At 39.6% G+C, this 22,733-nt stretch overlaps 1 protein-coding gene, 1 long non-coding RNA gene and 1 pseudogene across 7 annotated transcripts in view; 1 reads left to right on the top strand and 2 right to left on the bottom strand.

The window, feature by feature from the left end:
* NMNAT3 (nicotinamide nucleotide adenylyltransferase 3) overlaps positions 1-22,733 on the bottom strand; it is a 115,285-nt gene that overhangs the window by 50,519 nt on the left and 42,033 nt on the right. For all 6 annotated transcript variants that reach the window (XM_078432296.2, XM_078432297.2, XM_078432298.2 and 3 more), the window contains exon 2: positions 15,022-15,171. In XM_078432296.2, the coding sequence (XP_078288422.1) occupies positions 15,022-15,130 (109 nt within the window). In that variant the 5' untranslated portion in view covers positions 15,131-15,171. The remainder of the gene's footprint in view (positions 1-15,021; positions 15,172-22,733) is intronic.
* LOC132675547 (isopentenyl-diphosphate Delta-isomerase 1 pseudogene) lies at positions 1,319-12,740 on the bottom strand (annotated as a pseudogene).
* On the top strand, positions 15,181-22,480 carry LOC132675744 (uncharacterized). The gene is made up of 3 exons (XR_009608858.3): positions 15,181-15,524; positions 17,344-17,443; positions 22,368-22,480. It is a non-coding gene; the product is annotated as an uncharacterized LOC132675744 (long non-coding RNA).

Raw genomic sequence — 22,733 nt, 5'->3', positions numbered from 1 at the left:
ACATTTAGCTTGAAAGAAATTGTCAAGCTGTTTTCCATAGCCATTGCATATTCATGTTCCTACCAGCAGTGACTGAAACTTGCAATTGTTCCATGTCTTTGACCATAGTTCTAGGTTAGCCTTTTCAATTTTAGCTATTCTGGTATGGGAGCAGTGGTATCTCTTATTTGTGGTCTTATTCTACATTTCCCTTATTTAATTGAACATCTCTCCATGTGCTTATTTGCCATACCTCTATATTTTTTTGGTGAAGACTCTGTTCCAATATTTTCCCCATTTTTTTATTGCTTGTTTTTTTTTTTAAATTACTGAATTAAGAGGTCCTTATATATTGTAGGTGCAATCTTTTATCAGATATAGGCTTTGCAAATCTTTTCTCCCAGTCTATGGTTTGTCTTCATTCTTGTACTCATTTTTGAGGAATGGAAGCTTTTAATTTTAATAAGGTCTAATTTATACTTGTTTGTTTTTCTATTTGGAGTATGCTTTTTGTGGGGTCTCATCTGAGAAGTCTTAACCTAAGGTCACAAAGATTTTGTCCTATGTTTTCTTCTAGAAATTTTATAGTTTTAGGCTTCATAGCAGCACTTTCAACAATAGCCAAATTATGGAAAGAGCCTAAATGTCCATCAACTGACAAATGGATAAAGAAATTGTGGTTTAGGGGCGCCTGGGTGGCGTAGTCGGTTAAGCGTCCGACTTCAGCCAGGTCACGATCTCGCGGTCCGTGAGTTCGAGCCCCGCGTCGGGCTCTGGGCTGATGGCTCGGAGCCTGGAGCCTGTTTCGGATTCTGTGTCTCCCTCTCTCTCTGCCCCTCCCCCGTTCATGCTCTGTCTCTCTCTGTCCCAAAAATAAAAATAAAAAAAAAAAAAAAAAAGTTGAAAAAAAAAAAAGAAATTGTGGTTTATATATACAATGGAATACTACTTGGCAATGAGAAAGAATGAAATCTGGGCATTTGCAGCAATGTGGATAGAACTGGGGGGTATTATGCTAAGTGAAATAAGTCAGGCAGAGAAAGGCAGATACCATAGGTTTTCACTTATATGTGGATCCTGAGAAACTTAACAGAAGACCGGGGGGGGGGGGGGGGGGGGGGGAAGGGGAGGAAATAGTTACAGAGAGGGAGGGAGGAGGCAAACCATAAGAGATTCTTAAATACTGAGAACAAACTGAAGGTTGATGGGGGGTGGGGGAGAGGGGAAAGTGGGTGATGGGCACTGAGGAGGGCACCTATTGGGATGAGCACTGGGCGTTGTATGGAAACCAATTTGACAATAAATTATATATATATATATATATATATATATATATATATATATAAAATAAAGTTTATGATACATTTTGAGTTAGTTTTTGCACATGGTGTGAGCTATGAATTGAAGTGCCTTTTTTTCTTTTTTGCATATTAGTGTATCCAATTGTTTCAGCACCGTTTTTTAAAAAGACTATCCTTTCTCTTCTGCGTTGTCTTTAGGTTTTATTTCTTTTTCCTGCCTTACTGTTTTGGCCAGTACCTCCAGTACAATGTTGAATAGAAGGGGCAAGCATGGAGATCCTTATCTTGTTCCTGTTCTTAAGGGTAAAACATTTAGCCTTTCACCATTAAGATGTCAACAGTAGGTTTTTCACAGATAGTTTTTTTTTTACTGGGTTGAAGAAATTCCTTTCCATTCCTAATATGCTATTTTGTATTTTCTTTCTTTTTTTTAATATTAGGGGTGGATGTTGGCTTTTGACAACTGTCTTTACTGAGATAATCACATATTTCTTTTTCTTTTTAGTTTATTAATGTAATGAATTACATTAACTGATTTTTGGGTGTTAAACTAAGCATTCATCTGTGAGACAATCAAGAGAGGAGATTGTTACTGATATATTATCCTGTATATATACTGTTAGATTTTTTAGAAATATTTTGTTTAGGATTTTGATCTATGTTCATGAGGGATACTAGCATATAGCTTTCTTTTCTTGTGATGTCTTTGCTTGGTTTTGATATCTGGGTAATGCTGGAGTCACAGATGGAGTTGTGAAGTAGTCTCTCCTCTTTGATTTTCTGGAAGAGACTGTATACAACCAATATTATTTCTTCCTTAAATGTTTGGCAGAATTCACCAGTGAAATTATTAATTTATGTATGTATGGTGGGGGACAGTTTTTTTTATTGTGGTAAAATATACATAACAAAATTTGCCATCTTAAGCCTTTTTTAACAGTTTAGTGGTATTAAATACATTCGTAATGTTGTACAGTCATCACCACTGTCCATCTCCATAGCTCTTTTCATGTTGTAAAACTGAAACTCTTATACCCATTAAATAATACTTCCCCATTTCCCCCTCCTCCAGCCCCTGGCAACCACCATACTACTTTCTATCTCTATGCATTCTCATATAAATGTTTCTCATATAAATTTACTCTAAGTTTCTCATATAAATGTACTCATACAGTATTTGTCTTTTTCTGATTGGCTTATTTCATTTAGCATATATGTCCTCAGGATTCATTCATGTTACAGCATATTGCAGAATTTCCTTTCTTTTGAGGGTGAATAATAGTCCATTGTATGCATATACCACATTTTGATTATTTATTCATCCATCAATAGGCACTGGGGTTGCTTCCACATTTCAGCTCCTGTGAATAATACTGCTATGAACAAGGGTATACAAATGTCTCTTTGAGACCCTGCTTTCAATTATTTTTGGTACATACCAGAAGTGGAATTGCTGGATCATATGGAAATTCTATTTCAACTTTTTTGAGGAACTGCCATACTGTTTTCCACAATGGCTACACCATTTTACATTCCTATCAACAGTGCACAAGGTTCCAATTTCTCCATATCCTTGCCAACAATTGTGTTCTTTTTTTTTTTTTTTTGATAGCAGCCATCCTACTAGGTGTGAGGTAGAATCTTATTGTAGTTTTAATTTGTGTTTCCCTAGTGATTAGTGATGTTGAGCATCTTATCATGTGTTTCTTTGCCATTTGTATATTTTCTTTAGAGAAATGTCTATTCAATTCCTTTGTCCATTTTTTAATTGGTTCATTTGTTTTAAGTTTTAGGAGTTCTCTATTTTTCTGGGTATTAATTTCTTATTAGATACATAATTTGCAAATATTTTCTCCTATTCTCTGGGTTGTCTTTTTACTCTTGTTAGTGTCTTTTGATACACAAAATTTTAAGATTTTCACCAAGTCCAACTGGTCTATTTTTCCTTTGGTTACCTATGCTTTTGGTGTCATATCCAAGAGATCACTGCCAAATTCATTGTTAAAATTTTATCTTATGTTTTCTTTTAAGAGCTTTATTCTTTTTCTTATATTTAGGTCCTAGATCCATTTTGACTTAATTTTTGTATATGGTGTTAGGTAAGGGTCCAACTTCATTCTTTTGCATGTGGATGTCCAGTTTTCCCAGTACCATTTGGTGAAATGACTAACCTTTCACAATTGAATGATCTTGGCGCCCTTATCAAAAATCATTTGACCCTATATGCGAGGGTTCATTTCTGGGCTCTTTATTCTATTCCCTTGGTCTATATACTATAAATGTCTGTCTTTATGCCAGGACCACATTGTTTTGATTATTGCAGCACTGCAGTTAAGTTTGAAATCAGCAAGTGTGAGTTCTCCAGTTTTGTTCTTAAAGGCTGTTGTGCTATTTGGGGTTTCTCGAGATTTCCTAAGAATTTTAGGATGGGTTTTTCTATTTCTGCAAAATATGTCATTAGGATTTTGGTAGAGAATGCATGGAACTGTAGATTTCTTTGGATAGTATTGACTTTTTAAATTTTTTTTAATTTTTTTTAACGTTTATTTATTTTTCAGACAGAGAGAGACACAGCATGAACGGGGGAGGGGCAGAGAGAGAGGGAAACACAGAATCGGAAGCAGGCTCCGGGCTCTGAGCCGTCAGCCCAGAGCCCGACGTGGGGCTCAAACCCGCGGACCGCGAGATTGTGACCTGAGCCGAAGTCGGACGCTTAACCAACTGAGCCACCCAGGCGCCCCAAGTATTGACTTTTTAATAGGAGGTTAAAAATTTTAACCTAAGTTATTTTTAACAATAACTTTTCTCAATCCATGAGCATGGGGTGTTTCCATTTATTTATAACTTCTTTCAGCAACTGTGTTGAGTTTTCATTACACAAGTCTTTTGCCTCCTTGGTTAAGATAATTCCAAAGTATCTTAATCTTTTTGATGCTATTATAAATGAAATGGTTTTCATAATTTACCTTCACATTGTTCATTGTTAGTGTATAGATATAATTGAATTTTGCATGTTGACTTTGTATCCTGCTATGTTGCTGAATTCATTTATTCTAAAGATTGTGTGTGTGTGTGTGTGTGTGTGTGTGTGTGTGTGTGTAAATTTTAGGGGTTTCTACATATAAGATCATATCATTTGCAAACATAGATAATTTTACTTTTTCCTTTTCAATTTGGATGTGTTTTGTTTCTTTTTCTTGCCTAATTGCTCTGGCTATAACTTCTAGTACTTTGCTGTAGGAGACATATGTAGAAAAATGTTACTACACCCAGTGTCAGGGAAATTACTACCTCTGCTCTCTTCAAGGAGTTTTATGGTTTTAGTCTCTCACATTTAGGTCTTTAGTCCATTTTGATTTTATTTTTGTTTATGGTGTAAGAAAGTGGTCTGGTTTCATTCTTTTGCACGTAGCTCTCCAGTTTTCCCAACACCATTTGTTGAAGAGACTGTCTTTCTCTCCTTGCATATGCCTGCCTCCTCTGTTGAAGATTAACCATTTAATTTTGGGTTTATTTCTGGGCTCTCTATTCTGTTCCATTGACCTATGTGTCTGTTGTTTGTGCCAGTAACATACTATTTTGATTACTAGAGCTTTGTTCTATGTCTTGAAATCCGGAATTGTGATACCTCCAGTTTTGTTCTTTTTTTTCAAGATTGCTATGGCAGTTTGGGGTCTTTTGTGGTTTCATACAAATTTTAGGATTGTTTGTTCTAGTTCTGTGAAAAACTTGATAGGGATTGCATTAAATGTTCAGACTGCTTTGGTAATACAGACATTTTAACATTTGTTCTCCCCACCCATGAGCATGGAATATCTTTCCATTTATTTATGTTGTCTTCAGTTTCTTTTATCAATGTTTTATAGCTTTCAGAGTACATGTCTTCACCTCCTTGGTTAAGTTTATTCCTAGGCATTTCATTATTTTGGGTGCAATTGTAAATAGCATTGTTTTCCTAATATCTCTTTCTTCTGCTTCATTATTGGCATATAGAAATGTAACAGATTTCTGTATATTGATTTAGTACCCTGCAAACTTACTGAATTCACTTATCAGTTGCAGGTTTTCTTGGTGGCATCTTTAGGATTTTCTAGATGTAATATTATGTTATCTGCAAATAGTGAAAATTTTACTTATTCCTTACCAATTTGGATGTCTTTTATTTCTTTTTGTTGTCTGACTGCTGTGGCTAGGACTTAGAGTACTATGCTGAATAAAAGTGGTGACAGTGGACATTCTTGTCTTTTTCTTGATCTTAGGGAAAAAGTTCTTAGTTTTTCACCATTGAGTATGATGTCAGCTGTGGGTTTTTCACATAGGGCCATTATTATATAGAGGTATGTTCCCTCAAAACCCCCTTTATTGAGGTTTTTATTATCATGAGTGGATATTGTGCTTTGTCAGGTGGTTTTTCTCCTTCCACTGAAATGATAGGGTTTTTATCCTTTCTCTTGTTGATGTGATGTATCACATTGATTGATTTGTGAATATTGACCCAGCCTTGCATCCCAGGAATAAATTCCATTTGACTGTTGTGAATGTTTGTTTTTTAAGAATTTTTTTTTAACATTTATTTATTATTGAGGGACAGACACTGAGCATGAGCAGGAAAGGGGCAGAGAGGAGGAAACACAGAATCCGAAGTAGGCTCCAGGCTCTGAGCTGTCAGCACAGAGCCGGATGCAGGGCTCGAATTCACAAACTGTGAGATCATGATGACCTGAGCCGAAGTCAGACACTTAACCAACTGAGCCACCCAGGCGCCCCTGAATGTTTTTTTTAATGTATTGTTGAATTCAGTTTGCCAATATTTTGTGGAGGACTTTTGCATCTATGCTCATCAGAGATATTGGCCTGTAATTTTCTCTTTTGGGGGTATCTTTATCTGGTTTTTGTATCAGGGTAATGCTGGCCTCACAGATGAATTTGGAAGATTTCCTCCTTTTATTTTTTGGAATAGTTTGAGATGAACAGTTATTAACTCTTATTCAAATGTTTGGTGGAATTCTCCTGTGAAGTTGTCTGGTCCTGAACCTTTGTTGGAGTTTTTTTTTGTTTTTAAATCAGTTCAAACTTTAAATCTGTTCAAATTCCCTACTTCTTCCTGGTTCAGTTTTGGGAGGTTATGTTTCTAGGAATTTATCCATTTCTTCTAGGTTGTTCAATTTGTTGGCATATAATTTTTCATAATAATCCCTTATAGGAGACAAATAACTTTGTATTTCTGTGGTGTTATTTCTCCTTCCTTCCTCCCACCCTCCCTCCCTTCTTTCTTTCTTTTTTTTTTTTTTTCAGTCTGGCTAGAGGTTTATCAATTTTGTTGATTTGTTGAAAGAACCAGCTCCCAGTTTCCTTGATCTGTTCTACTGTTGTATTTTTTTTAGTTTCTATCTTACCCATTTCTCTTGTAATCTATATTATTTCCTTCCTTCTACTGATTGTGGCCTTTTTTGGTTCCTTTTCTAGCTGCTTTAGGTCTAAGGTTAAGTTGTTTATTTAGTATTTTTCTTGTTTCTTGAGGTAGACCTGTATTGCTATAATCTTCTCTGTTAGCTTTTGTTGCACCCTAAGATTTTGGACTATAATGTTTTCATTTTCATTTGTCCATGTGTTTTTTTATTTCCTCTTTGATTTCTTGGCTGACCCATTCATTGTTTAGTAGCAGGTTATTCAACCTCCATGCATTTGTTTTCTTTCCAGACTTTTCTTGTGGTTGATTTCTAGTTTCACAGTGTTGTGGTCAGAACAGATGCATGGTGTGCCTTCATTGTTTTTGAATTTGTTGAAACTTGTTTTGTGGACTAATGAGTGATCTACTCTGGAGAACATTACATGTGCACTGGAAAAGAATGTGTATCCCACGGTTTTAGGATGGAATATTCTAAATATATCTGTTAGATCCATCTGGTCCAGTATGTCATTCATAGCCCCTGTTTCATTGCTGATTTTCTGTTGGATGACCTATCCATTGATATAAGTGGGATGTTAAAGTCCCTAATTACCAATTTCTTCCTTTATGTTTGTTAATAGCTGCTTTCTGTATGTGGGTGCATAAATATTTATAATTGTTCTTTCTTCTTGTTGGATTGTCCTCTTTATAATTCTACAGTGTCCTTCTTTGTCTCTTGTAACTCTTCTTGTTTTAAAGTCTATATTGTCTGAAAATAGTACAAGCACTCCTGCTATATTTGATTATTTTCATGAAGTATCTTCTTCCAACCTTTCATTTTCAATCTATTTTTGTCTTTGGATATAAAGTATCTCTTGTATATAGTATATGGTTGGATCATGGACTTTTTTCCTTCTGCCAATCTCTGTCTTTTGATTGGAGAGTTTAAAAGATTTACAGTTAAAGTAATTCCTGATAAGGATGAACTTCTGTCATAGTGCTGTTTGTTTCCTAAACGCTTTATGGTTTTTTCCCCCTTTTTCCTTCATTACTGTCTTCTTTTGTGTTTAGTTGATTTTTTTGTAGTGGAATGTTTAAATTCCTTCTCATTTCCTTTTGGGTATATTCTATAACTATTTTCTTTGTCGTTACCATGGGGATTACACTTGACATCCAAAAGTTACAACACTTTACATTTACACCAGTATAACTTCAATGGCATACAAAATCTCTGCTCCTTTAAACCTCCATCCCCACCCTTTTTGGTTGTTGATGTCACCAGTTAACATCTTCATACAGTGTGTGCCCCAAAACATAAACTCATAATTCTTTTAAATGCATTTGTCTCTTAAATTATATAGAAAACATGATTTGGAATTACAAGCCAAAGTTACAGTAATACTAGCTTTTAGACAAATGAATTTTTTTCTTCAAATGTATCAGTCTTCTAAATTCTGTAGGAAACAAACTCCCTATTACAGAACTCCCTATTTCCTGCAAGGTAGATCTAATGGTAACAAACTCCCTCAGCTTTTGTTAATCTAGGTATGTCTTAATTTATCCCTCACTTTCCCCCCCGGACTATGATGAAAATTTAATGATTTATAAAGCATTTGGCAAAGAGCAAAGTGCTCCGCTAGTGTGCTGACAATGTTTACCACAATGTATCAAAAAAATAAAAAAAATCATGTTGAGGTTACTAAGTAGAGAAAAGTTTCAGTATTTTACTAACCATTCATCTCAACATTCACATTCTATGTATCTTCTCATGGTCAACAAACTTATTCAAATGATTTAAGTTTATTCCACTATTTAAAGTGGAAATTCTCGACAATAATTTGAAACCATGGAGTTCTCTTCATTTCACCACTGGCTACCTTGTCCAAAAGTTCTTTTAACTATTCCTTTGACACATAATAATAGCTCTTAATCTCACTGGGATCTGGATTCAAAGTTAGGTTCTTGCTCACAAAATGTAATCAATTTCATGTCCCTTCCCCCCCTCCCTGCCCCCGCTCCCAGATACCATCTGATTGGAACTTGTAGTGAATTCCTGTTAGATAATTAACTTCGTCTGGGGGAACCTCTTTCATGGGAATTCCTAATTCAGCCTTTAAATGTTTCTGTGTTGCTCATTTTACTCCAACTGCATCATTTTCTTTTAGCTCTCCTGGATTACTTACTGGATGACTATAACAAGTATTGGTAAAACAACCTGGAAAGGTAATTTCTGCATTTGATCTCTGTGGTAGCAGGAACTTATTTTCAGTGTTGAATAAGATAACCCTACAAGCTCAATGCAATAATCCTTTCTCTATGTTTTCATTCAGGTGACAATCCTTTTTGGTCTTGGCCCCAATTTTATTGTCATTTTCATCAGTAAGGATACACATGTCTGCCAGGAGTTGAACCTGCTTACAGAGGTTATCAGTATCTATCTCAGGCAGTGTTAGGACACATCAGATCTGTCCCACAAAACACGGGTCCCAACCTTCTCTCCCACTTTTGAAGGACAGTTTTGCCAGATACAGGGTTCTTGGCTGACACCTATTTTCTTTTAGCACTCGGAATATATCAGCCCACTGTGTCTGGTCTCCACAGTGTCTGATGAGAAATCTGCGGAAAATCGTATTGAGGATCCTTGTATGTGATGATTTGCTCATTGCCCTCAAGATTCTCTGTGTCTCCCTTTTGCAAATTTGGTTATAATGTGTCTCATTTGATTATAATGTGTCTCAGTGTGCATCTCTTTGCTTTCTCCTTACTTGGCGCTCATTGAGCTTCTTGGATATTTTTATTTATGTCTTTCATCAAATTTGAAAAATTTTCAGCCATTATTTCTTCAAATATTCTCTCTCCTCCTTTATTCCTCTTCTCCTTAGATTCCCACCATGCCTATGTTGGTCTACTTGATGGTGGTCCAATGGTCTCTTATACTCCATTTGGTTTTTAATCTTTTTTTTTTCTTTCCTCAGACTTGATAATTTCCATTGTCCTATCTTTCAGTTTGCTGAGTCTTTGTTCTGCCTGTTCAAATCTGTCTTTGAATCTTTCTAGTGAATTTTTAATTTCAGTAACTATAATTTTCAGCTCCAGATTATCTTTTTAGCTCCTTACAGGTTTTCTGTCTCTTTGCTGATACTTCCATTTTGTTCATTCATGGTTTCTTGACTATCTCCACATCTTCCTTCAGTTCTTTGAGCATCTTTAAGACAGTTGCTTTAGAGTCATTGTCTAGTATATCCACCCTCAGGTCTTTTACAAGGACAGTTTCTGTTGATTAATCTTTTCCCTTTGAGTGGGCCATACTTTCCTGCTTCTTTGTAGGTCTTGTGACGTTTTTGTAGAAAACTGGACATTTGAATCTAATGATGTGGTAACTCTGGAAATCAGATTCTCCTCCTTCCCCAAGGTTTGTTTTTGTTTTTGTTATTGTTTATTATTTTGCTTTTTAGTCGTTTTAAGCTGTCTCTATCCTGAGGATCAGTCTGAGGTGTAAACTTAAGGTCTTTTCTCAGTCTTTCTCTGGGCATGTGAGATCAATTTTTAATTTCTGCCCCTCCCCCCCTTACATGCAGTTATTTTTAAATGTCTGGATTCTACAATAGAAAAAGAAAAATAAGGGGAGAGGGAAAAGGCACTGGCCCTTTAAATCCCCTGGAAATCCCTTCAACCAGAGGGGGAGAGGCTTGCAACAAATACTGGGAGTTGGGGGAGGTGCAAAAGGGGATCAGAACACAGATCCCTGATATCTGGGGGACAGTGTCCTTTTTGCCATCCTTGGCTATCACAGGCTGTGTGCAGGCTGCTCCAGGAACATGTATGCAACTGCCTGCCACGTGGGGGCAACTGTTAGTGTGCTAAGCACTGAAACTGATTGAAGTTAGCTGCAATTTACCTGCCCCAGTCTTCCCTTAGAAGTTGCAAGCCTTCAACAGACTTGAGTTCCAAAATAGTTACATCAGACCGATTCTGCCAGTGCAACTGCTGTTTAGGTGTGGAGACAGATTGCTGGTGCTCCCTAGTCTGCCGTTTTCCCCAAATCCTCTGTAGGATGGTTTTTAAACCACACATAAAATTTCACTGATACAGAGCTATTCAGGTTACCTATTCTTTAAAAAAAAAAATCTATTCTTGAATGAGCTTTGATAGTGTATCTTTCAAGGAATTTGTCTATTCCAATTAAGTTGTCAAATTTATAGGCATAAAGTTTTTTATAATATTCCTTTATCTTTTTCATATCAGTAGAATCTGTAGTTATGTCAACTTATTCCTGATAATGGTAATTTGTGTCTTTCCTCTTTTTTCCCCCTTGATAGTCTATCTAGAGGTTTATCAATTTTTTGATATTCTCAAAGAAACAGTTATTGGTTTATTAATTTCCTGTAATATGTTTGTTTTCTATTTCATTAGTGTCTGCTCTGATCTTGTTTATTTTCTTATGCTTGCTTTGTGTTTACTCCTCTATTCCTAATTTCTTAAAGTAGGAGACAAAATCATTGATTTGAGACCTTTCTTTTATTTTCCTAATATGGTGTTTAGCACTATAAAATTTCCCCCAAGTACTGCTTTAGTGACATCCCCCAATTTTTGATATATTGTTTTCATCTCTAGTTCAAAATATTTTCTAATTTCCATCTGGATTTCTTTTGTGACCACTGGGTTTTTAGAAGTGTGTTAGTTCATTTTCATGTTTGGGGATATTCCAGAGATCTGTTAGTGATTTCTCAGTGACTTCTATTGTGGTTGCAGAATGAACTTTGTGTGATTTCACTCCTTTTACGTTTATTGAGACTTCTTTTATGGCCCCAAATATGTCTATCTTGGTAAATTTTCTCTGTGTCTTAGAAAGGAACATGTATTCTGCTGAGTGTTCTATAAATGTCAACTAGGTTGAATTCATTAATAACGTTCAAGTCTTCTATATCCTTATTTTTTGTGTACTTTATCAGTTAATGAGAATAGAAATATCTGACTGTAATTGCAAATTTATCCATTTTTTCTTGCAGTTCTATGTTACTGAGTAAAAAAAAAAAATATTAGGATAATTATTTCCTCTTAAAGAACCGGTCTCTATAATTATGGGATCATTTTCTTTATGCCTGGTAATATTCTTTCCTCTGAAATCTTTTTTCTCTGATATTAGCCGTTTCGGCTTTCTTTTAATTAGTGTTAGCATGGAGAAGTTTTCCACTCTTTTACTTTGAACCTATCTGTGTCCTTATATTTACTGTGTTTCACGTAGGCATGATATGACTGTAGTTGGGTGTTGCTTATTTTATCCAATCTGACAGCACCTGCTCTTTAGTAGGAGTTGTTAGACTACACTGGACCCTTAGGGGTGCCAGTTGAAAATCCACATATAACTTTTGACTCTCCCACACCCCAGACTTAACTACTAATAGCCTACTGTTGACCAGAAGCCTTACTGATAACAGAAACATGTATGTGTTGCATACCATATTTTTACAACAAAGTGAGCTAGAGGAAAGAAAATCTTAAAATCATAAGGAAGAGAAAATACATTTTCGGAACTGTAGTGTATTCATTGAAAAACATCTGCATATAAGTTGACCTGCATAATTCAAATCTGTGTTGTTCAAGGGTCAACTTATATTTTATGTGATTACTGGTACAGTTAGATTTAAGTCTGTCATTTTGTTATATGCTCTCTATTTCTCCCCTCTATTCTTTGGACCCTTTCCTCTTTACCTTTCTTCTTTTAAATTAACTGAGTATATTCTGATTCTGTTTTATCTCCTTTGTATGCTTAATAGCTAAACCTTTGCCTTTTTTAGTGCTTGTATTAGTGTTTATAATAACTACCTAGCTATCTTTAACTTATCATAATGAACTTTTAGGTAATATTATACCACTTCATGTACATGAACCTTACAATAGTCTTCTTCCATTTTTCCCCTCCCCCTCTTTATGATATTGTCATATATTTTATGTAATATATATGTCACATATTTTACTTCTACGTATGTTATAAACCCCACAATATGTTCCTATTATTTTTGTTTAAACAGTAAATTATCTTTTAAAGAAATTTAAATAATAAGAGAAAAACTTACATAATTGCCCATGTGGTTATCAGTGCCGTGTATTCCTTTGTGTAGACCCACATTTCAATTTGGCACCATTTTCCTTCTGTCTAAAGGATTTGAGCATTTATTGTAGTGAAAGTTAGACTGAAATCTTTCAGCTTTTGTATATCTGAAAATGTCTTTATTTTGCCTTTGTTTCTGAAAGATATATTGTTGCTGGATATAGAATCCTAGGTTGACAGTTTTTTTTCTTTCAGTACTTTAAAGATGTTATTCCACTAAATTCCCTTTTGCTGAATTCACTAATGGGAAATCTGCTGCCCTCTTTATTTTTGTTCTTCTGTGACTGCATGTAAGTTTTTTTGTTTATTAATGGTTTTGAGAATTTTTACTATCATACACCTTGGTGTTGTTTTCTTCACGTTTCTTGTGTTTGGAATTTGTTGAGCTACTTATAAAACCTGTTCTCATCAGATTTGGAAAATTTGCAGTTATTTATTCAAATAATCTTTCCTGTTCTTCCTCTTTTTTTCCTTCTGGGATTACAATTACAAGTATTTCAAAATTCCTTTAAGTTACCCCACATCTCATTTATATTCTTTTCTTTCTTTTTAGAATTCCTTTTTCCCCCCCTCTGTGTTTCATTTTAGATCATTTCTACTGTTCTGTCATTAAGTTCACTAACATTTTCTTCTGCAATATCTAATCTATTCATCCTTTCCAGTGTATTTTTCACCTCACATACTGTTTTCATCTCTTAATGTTTGAGTTGAACCCTTTTTATATTTTCCAGGTCTCTACTTCTGAACATATGGCACATAATTATAGTAACTGTTTTAATGTTATCTGCTAATTCTAACATCTGTGTGAGTTCTGTTTCAGTTTCAATTGATTGATTTTTGTCCTCATCATGGGTATGAGTATAGACTTTAAATTTTTTTGTCACAGAACAGCAAATTGCCCTCCAGGAGTGTTTTATCATTAATCCTATCACTATCAATAGATGAGAGTGTCTGTTTCCCTTCCTGTCCCGCCAGCACTGAATTCTGTAAGTCTTTAATCTTTGCCAATCTCACAGGCTAAAGCTATTTATTGAGCACCAACTCTAAGCCTAGTGATGGATGGAGGCAACTCTGTGGTGCTCAAGCAGCCACAGTAGCTGCCCTCATGGTGCTTATAACCCAGTGGTGTTTGTTTACCATGTTTTTCTTTGTATTTTCACTGATAATTAGCAACGTTGAGCATCTTTTCCTAAGTTTATGTCACTTATATTTCTTCTTTGGTATACTGCTAACATACACTGGATTGTTTGGATTTTTTTTATTCCTTTGTAAGAGCTCTAATATTTACTAAGGGTAGATACCCACTTTCAGCTTTTGAATTAAAAATATTTGTTGTATAAACAAAGACATTTCCTTTAAAACAAGTGAACAGTACATAACTTCTTTGAAGAAATTATTTGCATGTTACTCAAATACTTTTTCTTCTACATTAAAAATAAGTAGGAATTGATTCTGGCTTAAAGACACTGCCCTTAAAGGAAAATAGTTTTGAACAAAAAAATATAAAATACATATATGAATATATAAAGTATACATAAATGTATAAATGCTTTCATATACATCTGACATCAACATATAAATGACTTACATTCTTTAGAAATAATTATGCAGATTCTGAATGCCATTTTACTCTCTTAATAATGAAATGGAAAGTCAAAGAGATGAAACATTTCTAGATTAAATATTCCCAGCTGATTAAATATTTCTGGCAGAGCCTTGCCATCTATATTGGAAATGCTCTACATGCAAGACTGTTAATTTGTAATTGTCTAAGATCTATTCAAAGGAGAAAATGTCAAAATTCCCATTATAGTGTGTTTACTTACCCGCTGAAGAGTAGCAAAAGCTCTCATGCACAAAAGCAGCAAGGCACATGCTACCTGTTCATCTGGCTGTGCAGGTAAATGCTTCCTGGCACCGCCAGGGAGAATGCCTGGGACACAGTTTCTGTAAAGTGCCCAGTGTCTTCTTAGCCTTCATGGGCAATACGAGGTGGCAGGGGGTGGTGGGCCCTGAGAAGTGTTCAAGTTTGTGGTCAGGGATATAATGGTACACGTGTCACAGGGCTGAGGGGTGTTAGCTCGCCGAATATGACGGAGGAAATGTATGCCACCAGTTATGCTGTGAATTCACAAATTGAGCAGTTTTACTAATGGTGATGATGACAACCACCAGCAAAGCCCCACGAGGCCCAATCCACTGGCTCTTCCACTGGCCCTGCCCGCCCCCCCCCGACTGACCTGTTTGGTGTAGGTGGTCTCTGGCCACCTCAAACAAGCGCAGGTGCATGTTGGTGATGGGATTGAAGGAGCCACAGGCCAGGAGCACCACTGGGATTCGACTCTTCATCTTGTCAGGCACCTCCACACCCACGGCAGTGGCCACCCTGCCTTCATGGGGACAATAACTCATGTTAGTGAGCTGGCACCAGACAGCTGTCCAGATCAGTGTCCCTAAAGTATACACAGATCATTACATCTCATTTATAAAGGTGACTGGAGGGCAGTAATAACAATAACAACATTTATGGAGGATTTACCGTGGGCCGGGACCTGGGCTAAACACAATGTCAGGGTATCTCCCTTATCTCACCAAATCCTTGAGTGAGTGGTCACCTATCCAGCTCTGGGACCTTAGCAGCTGCAGGACTGGAACCCAGGCAGCCTGACTGCAGAGACCTTGTTCTTCCTGTAACCTCTATACCCTCCTGGGCTCTGATGAGTCACCTTGGAATCTACAGGAGGTATGTAAGACCCTCATAATGTCATCTTTGGTAGTCCAAGTGAAACTTAGGTCCCAGAGTAGACTGGTAGTTTAAAAAAAACTTTTTAAAAAATACTTTCAGATAATGCAAGCAGAGTTGTAACACTTGAACAAGGACTTCCTGTATATCCTTTACCTAGTTTCCTTAAATGTTAATATCTTACATTTGCTTTATCACTCATTCTGTCTCTCTTTCTACACACACACACACACCCGCGCGCGTGCGCACACGCAGGCACGCACGTATACTTATATTTTTTTCTAGAATGTTTAGGGGTAAGTTGTAGACACAATACCTCTTTACCTCTAAATACTTCAGTATGTGTTTTCAAAGAACAAAGGCATTTTCTTATGTAATTGCAGAGTAATGATTAAAATCAGGAAATTAATATTGTTACAGGACTATTATCTAATCTGCAGATCTTTTCTGACTTTACCTCTTGTCCTTTATCTAGGGCCAAAGCAGTATGAGGGTTCTGCCCACCCTTGTCTCTACACTCTTGGGCTTTCAGGGCCAGGGTGAGGTTAAAGGAAAGCAGACAACAGAAGCCGAACTTCAGTAGCTTAAACAAACAGATGTTATTTGTTTCTCGCATGACAAGAAGTAAAAGAGGGCAGCTGCCATTAGGTCACGGGCTCAACAATGACCAGCAATTCTCTCAGATCTTCCCTCATGTTAGAACCTGCTGCTGTAGCTACAGCCATCATGAATAGGATCAAGGCAAGAAGGAGCAAAGAGATACAGTGGCCTGAGTGTTCCTCTTAGTCAAAAACAAAAGAGCTTTCTCACAACCACCCTGTAGATTTTTGCTTCTCATTGGCCAGAACCAGATCACATGGCCTTTCTAGCTACCAGAGAGGCTGGAAAAGTATTTAGCTTTACAGCCTCTCTAGTGGGAAGCAGAAAGGAAAAGGGAATTGGAAATGGGATTAGCTAGTTCACAGCACAGAGGGATACAACTGCCTTGGAGCTGACTGTGTAGAAGGCTGCCATGTTGGCTTTTCTGACAGCTACCTTGGGTCAGCTGATCCATGGCCTACCTTCAGTAGATCATATACCACATTCTATAGGGAAAACCTGCTCTTGTGTCTTTCCTCCCCGCCAGACAATAGGCCCATTTAAGAGGACAAGTGGTGTTTTCTTCATCTCTGGATCCCAGCCTCAAGCCCAGTGCCTGGCCCAGAGTAGGGCTCAGTGAAGACTGGAAACGGCTGGCTGCAGGGTGGTCCTGCGTCCTGGTGGGAGGAAGGCCTAATGCACTTCCTAATGCAGAGAAGTTGTTCTGGAAGTATTCTGAGTTATAGCAAGCAGATAAAACAAAAAACAAACAAAAAAAAACCCAACCAACTCTCAGGCAGGCTATGGTTTCTTGAAGCTTCCTTTAAGGCAGCAGGAACACCCCCTACTGCGGGAGAAGAAAGCGGTCTGTAAGCTACTGCTGCTTGCTTCCTCCCAGGGAGGTTGGATGGTTTAATGAGATATTATTTGCAGAATGTGCCGAGCTATTCACAAGAGCAGCCCCGTGATGAGTGTATTTGGGGAGTCTGGCTGTTGTTCACAACTATTATGAAGCCTTTCAAAGTTCTATTTCATTTTGACAAAATCTAACTTTTTAGAGCTGTTAAAACATGTAACTGCAACATCTCAGGTAACCTGGGGTTTTGATCCATTTTTTCAGAAGTTCCTAGAAACGATAAATTAGATCATTTGTTTGAATGGTGGCATCAACAGCAATGAAGTGTGATGTTGGGGAAGAAGAATCAATGACATTTAATGTCTGTCTGTCTTTCCTTGCCAGCAGCCCACTGAGCCACACTACTCCAAAGCGACTTAGAGTATCCAAGCCGCCGCTGAGATGGGAGAGGCAGGGAGTGCACGTTCCCAGGCTCAGGAGTGAGGTCAGTGCTCCTGTGTCACTTGTATACTCTAACTTGCCTCGACTACACACCCTGCCAAGCCCAAACCTGGAGAAATACAATGATAGCATTGACATGGCCTCACTCCAGGGGCCACCAGGAGAATAAACCAGGCTCCAATTTGAGTGCAGGTCTCATCGGACGTGAGGCCAGATGCGTGCCATGAAAGTGACCCATCTGCCCTGTCATTTGGTAACATCTAGTGAGACAAAGCAAGTGTGGGAGACGTTTGCTATCTGGAAAGGCTTCTCATTAATAAGCATTGAATGGGGGGCCACAGAGTGAGCAGTAATTGCTGCTGAACGATTTAACAAGTTGAGAAGGAGGCATACACGGCCTTCTTGGAGTTTATCATTACACTGGAGAGACAAGGCAACCAGATTCCACCTCTGGCCCCCGTCCCCTCTCCAGATTACCATCTATCACTTTACAGTCACCCAGATAGCATCTCACCCCGCTCTTCAAATGCAGCACGCTGCCTCCCTTCTCCTCGCTTCTGCAAATGCTGTTCCAACTACCTGAAACACCCCTGCCTTCAAGGTTTTCTCCTGGGAGTGTTTATCCAATTGTCCCTCCCCGCCCCCACACCGTGCTATATGTACCCCCCATTACACATTTTATCACTTTCTTTTTCCAGCCACCACACAACTGCCATTGCTTCATTTCCACGTTGCTCTCCCCCAAGCAGGTGAACTCCTACAGGGTGGTTTCTTACTCATCTTGGTCCCCCCTCAACTCCTGCACTGTGCTTGGTGCACAGGCGCTCAGAAAGTGTGTAGAATGAATGAGAGAATGAGTGTCTCCAACCAAGGGTCATCCTTTTCAGACAGCTACCTCATCTCTTTGTTTCTGTCCCAAGTGGTCAATGGGCTGGGGCTTTCACAGATAGAAACTGACCTTTCTGGCTTTCAAGAGGCACTTAAGACCCCTTGTCAAAGCCCCAGTCCACTTCAGCCCGAAATCAAACAAGACACGCCTGCCTGCTGGACCATGTTCAATGTCAGGATTCCATCAACAGGGGTATACCGACTTCCTGCACGCTGACACCAAGGTCATCCTCCTGGTCTGGAGAAGCGGAGGTCACCAGCTGCTGCCTGGATAGGCAAAGGACTTTGCAGATGTGATTAAGTTAATGGTCATGAAATGTGGAAGGTAGCCTGGATTATCCAGGTGGGCCCAATTTTATCATGAGGGTCCTAATAAGGAGGAGGAGGGGGGTCAGGTACACAAAGATGGAAGGGCCAAAGTGACAATCAGGAGGGAAGAGGCTATCCTGGTTTGAAAGAGGAAGGGGCCGGGAACCAAGCAGCGTTAAGGGGCCTCTAGAAGCTGGAATTGGCAAGAAAACAAATTGTCCCCAAGAGCCTTCAGAAGGAATTCAGTCCTGCTGACACTGTGGTTTCAGACTTCTGACTTCCAGAACCATAAGAAAATAACATGTGTCACTTTAAACTAGTAACCCATGGCAGTTTGTTACAGCAGCTATCGGATATGAACAAACTCACCTATGCGGGGGCAGATTCTCTACAGTGACCTTCCAGCTGGGACAAGAAAGGTAAAGGAATCGAGCCAGTGACAAGGATATTGAAGGGTGTGTCGGGCAGAGGGACCAGCATTGCCAAGCCCCGAAATCACCATCTGGGGGGGGGGGGGTGGTGAACTGAAAGCACATCCATGCGGCTCTGTGTGGGTGACTCAAGATTGAGGCCACAGTTGGTGTAGGGATCCTGCAGGCCCCTAGGGGGTCTCGGAGACTTGATTTTATTCCATGGGCAATGAGGAGCCTCCGAAGGATTTTCAGCAGGGGTGCGACTTACTCGTATATTTCTAGTTCAGAGAGAGCCCAGGTGCTCCCAGGATAGTGCGTCAGGAAGCCCCAGGGTGGCAACTCCCAGGCCCTCTCCACCTAGGGAAGGGCAGGCATTTCTCCATCTTCCCCCAGGATGGCCTTTCCTGCTGCCTGCATTTCACTTCAATCACCCGGTAATGGGATGCTGGCCGATGCCCCGCATGCACCAAATTCTAAGTGTGTACCCTTCGGCGCATTTGTCACAGGCCGTCGCAGAGACACAGAAAGGAAAGGCGAGCCAGGAAGGTTAAGTGCCGTCACTGCAGATGTAATGTGCTAATGCTCATCGCTTGGGAGGCAGTCAATTTACCTTTCCCTGCGGTGAGCGCCTCTAACAGGACCTGGCCCAGGAAAGTGGCTGAAAACATCCCTGTTTATTATAGACATAAAGCAGATGGCTTCGGGCAGAATGGAAATGGATTCTACAAACATCTTTCATTACACAGACCTCTTGACCAGACTCCTCGTCTTAAAGAAAACAAGAGACGCGGTTTGTGTTTCTGGGGGTGACGAGCGCATTTTTTTAGGACCGAGGGAAATCATTTCCATCTGCACGAGGATGTCAACTTCTCCAGGGCAATCAACCTTCACGCGAACTCCGGGCACTTTTTCTTTTCAACTTTGTTGGATTCACCCGCTGTTGCTATGGGCACACGGTGCTGCTGGGAACAAAAGCAAAGCGAGCCTTCCTTGCCAGTGTGAGGATCCTCCAGTAGCCACCTCTTGGCGCAAACACACACGCCAATTAAGCACTTGTCCTAATTATGAGACTCCCAGGAAAGCAGGCAGCCTGGCTCTTAAGTTTGGAGAACTTTCAAAAGATGTGAAGGAGCATGAGGAATGGAACGAGGTCTCTTGCAACCCCCCACTCAGGAGTTGGGAAGAATTTCGATTGCTGCAGGAAGGTGGCATGGAGTCACAGCTCCTGGGTTTCCTGAGTGAAAGCCTAGGCATTGTTCTAGAACCTTCCACACACTAGTGCTGATTCTTTCAGCATGCTTGGAAGGAGAGGGTTTGTGCTTGCATCCTACTCGACTTCTCTAAGCCTCAGTGAGCCCCATGGCAGATGGAGATAAATCACATACCCCCTAGGGCCGTCATGGGGGTTACCGGGTTAACTCACCTAGCACAGGACCTGGCCCGTAGGGGGTTCTCCAGAAACATTAGCTCCTCTTTCCTTTCTTTATGTTCAGAGCAGAATGTACCACCCCCACATCCGCTTCAACCTACTTGTTCACCATTTCTGCAGTCACCCGTGACCAAAACCTGGCGGTCCTTAGGACCACTTTAGCACCCGCCGCCCTGTTAGACATCTCTTGCAGACCACCCAGGCCTGGGAGATGTTCCCACAGAAAAGCGCTCCCAAGGAAGGCCGTCCCTACACACCACTGCCAGAAATCTTTCACCTAGCTCCAACTGCAACAGCTCAGCTCTGAGCATCACTTGTCCCTGGAGTTAAGACTTGCTAGTGAGAAACAGTTTAATGTCCTGCTGATGGAAAGAACATCTGGTGATGAAGAAAAAATGTGCCCCGGATCACAGCTGACTTGCCACCCTGGAACAGAGAAGCAGACAAGGGGGTAGAACGTGAGAAGTGCCTGGCGTCTCCCATGAGGAGTGCAAAGTAGCAGATCATGAAAATCACAACCGACCAGCGACCGTGCTAGTGCCTTAGAGGTACAGGGATAAACAAAACCTGGCCCCTGTCCTCAAGGTTACAGTTTGGCAGGAAGAACAAACCACTAGGGCCCCAGGTAGGACAGAGTCTTCCGGTAACCTCCCAATATCCATTTCTGCCTTCCTCTTTAGTAACAGAATCTCTAGTAACCTGCCAGCTAAATACACATTCCCCAGTCTCTGCAGCAGGGTACGGCCATGTGCCTAAGGTCTGGCCAAAGATCTATGAACAGAAGTGTTGCATGATACTTCCGGAACCCTCCTGAAATGGGGACGGACTGCCCTTCTCCACTTCTACACTCCTGCTGTCTAGAATTTGATGGCTAGAGTATAGTAACTACACTGGACCAACTCCCAGTTTGATGGAGAATAAGCCAAGAGAAAGCCAGGACCTTGATGACCCTGAAGCTGCCATACCAGCCCCAGGCTGCCTGCCTTCAGGTTTCTTCTACCAGGGGATAAATAATCTTCTGAGTCACCATTATTTTCTCTTTTTCTATTATACACAGTGAAACTTGTGTTCTAATTCTAATATATTCTAATCAATTTGCAGATGCAAATTCTAATCAATTCTAACTGATATACTGATACCTTAATGAATGTTTATTAAACTAGTGTGTAAAGAAATGAAAACTGTGTAAACTTTTAGAAGTTTCTACCACCCCAGTTAAGCCTATTTTACCTGTGGAAACTCAAATGGATATTGTTTGAAAGGGAAAATACACCTAAGGAAAAAAAAATCTACCATAACTTAATTTTTTATATGAATTTTTCATAGGAGGAAAAATCCTTACTCAGGGCTCTAGAAGGCTGAAATGTGCAGCAGTGAATCTGCTTTTCTGTAGATCACAAAAACCAGACTGTGTCCTATCTCCTTTCCCCCAAACCAGATTCATTATGGCGTGTTGTTACACTCTGCTTTGAGTGGGCATTTGCCATATGGCTTGGCAGTTTAATGGCTTTCTGATACTTGACAAAAATGAAGCACAATCATTTTGCAAGGAGCTTGCGTTCCTAGATGGGTCTTTTCCAAATAACAGCTGTGCCTCAAAATGGAGTTACTCAAATTGCAATTTGTGGACACAATACTCAAACATTTACAAGTGAGCAAAACCTCAAATCACTTGGGCTATTTCCAGGCTTCAGAGTTTATGAAGTTTTTAGCAATGTTATGAGAGTGCAGCTGTCAACAAACTCACGCCAAAGTCTCTGAACCAACGGAACCCGGCAGGCAGCAGAGATGTCCTACTTAGCAGCAGGACATGTGCAGCCGACCACAAACCCTCGCGAGAGAACAAATACGAGGGAAGTAGGCTTTACCCTAAAGCCCACAGACCAAATCTCTGTGCCTTTCTCTCTACTCCCTACCACACCGTACAGATGACACCAGATCTACAGCTCTAGCCCTGACCTTGCTGATGGGCCCCTACTGGTCCACGGATGTCCACCTGGCACTGGCTTATCAACAAGACAGACAAGCATGGATGCAAAGCTGACTAGCAAGCACTTCCTAACTAAGCGACCTTGAGTGTATGAGTCAGGGGAGTCCAGATGAGGTATGTAAACAATTCCCAAATCTCAGGAGCTTAAACCAATAAAGGTCTGTTTCACGTTCCTATTAATGTGTGCATTCTATGCTGGTTGGTCTCTGTTCTGGATCCTCTTTTCCTCTCAATCCAGGACTCAAGCCAATGGAGCAGTCAGACTGAATATGGTCAGTCTGTAGCAGAGGAAAATAAAGGACTC

The sequence above is a fragment of the Panthera onca genome, chromosome C2 (assembly GCF_046562875.1).
Source record: "Panthera onca isolate mPanOnc1 chromosome C2, mPanOnc1 haplotype 2, whole genome shotgun sequence".
NCBI classification, from domain to species: domain Eukaryota; kingdom Metazoa; phylum Chordata; class Mammalia; order Carnivora; family Felidae; genus Panthera; species Panthera onca.
This window is presented reverse-complemented; position numbering and strand designations above follow the sequence as displayed.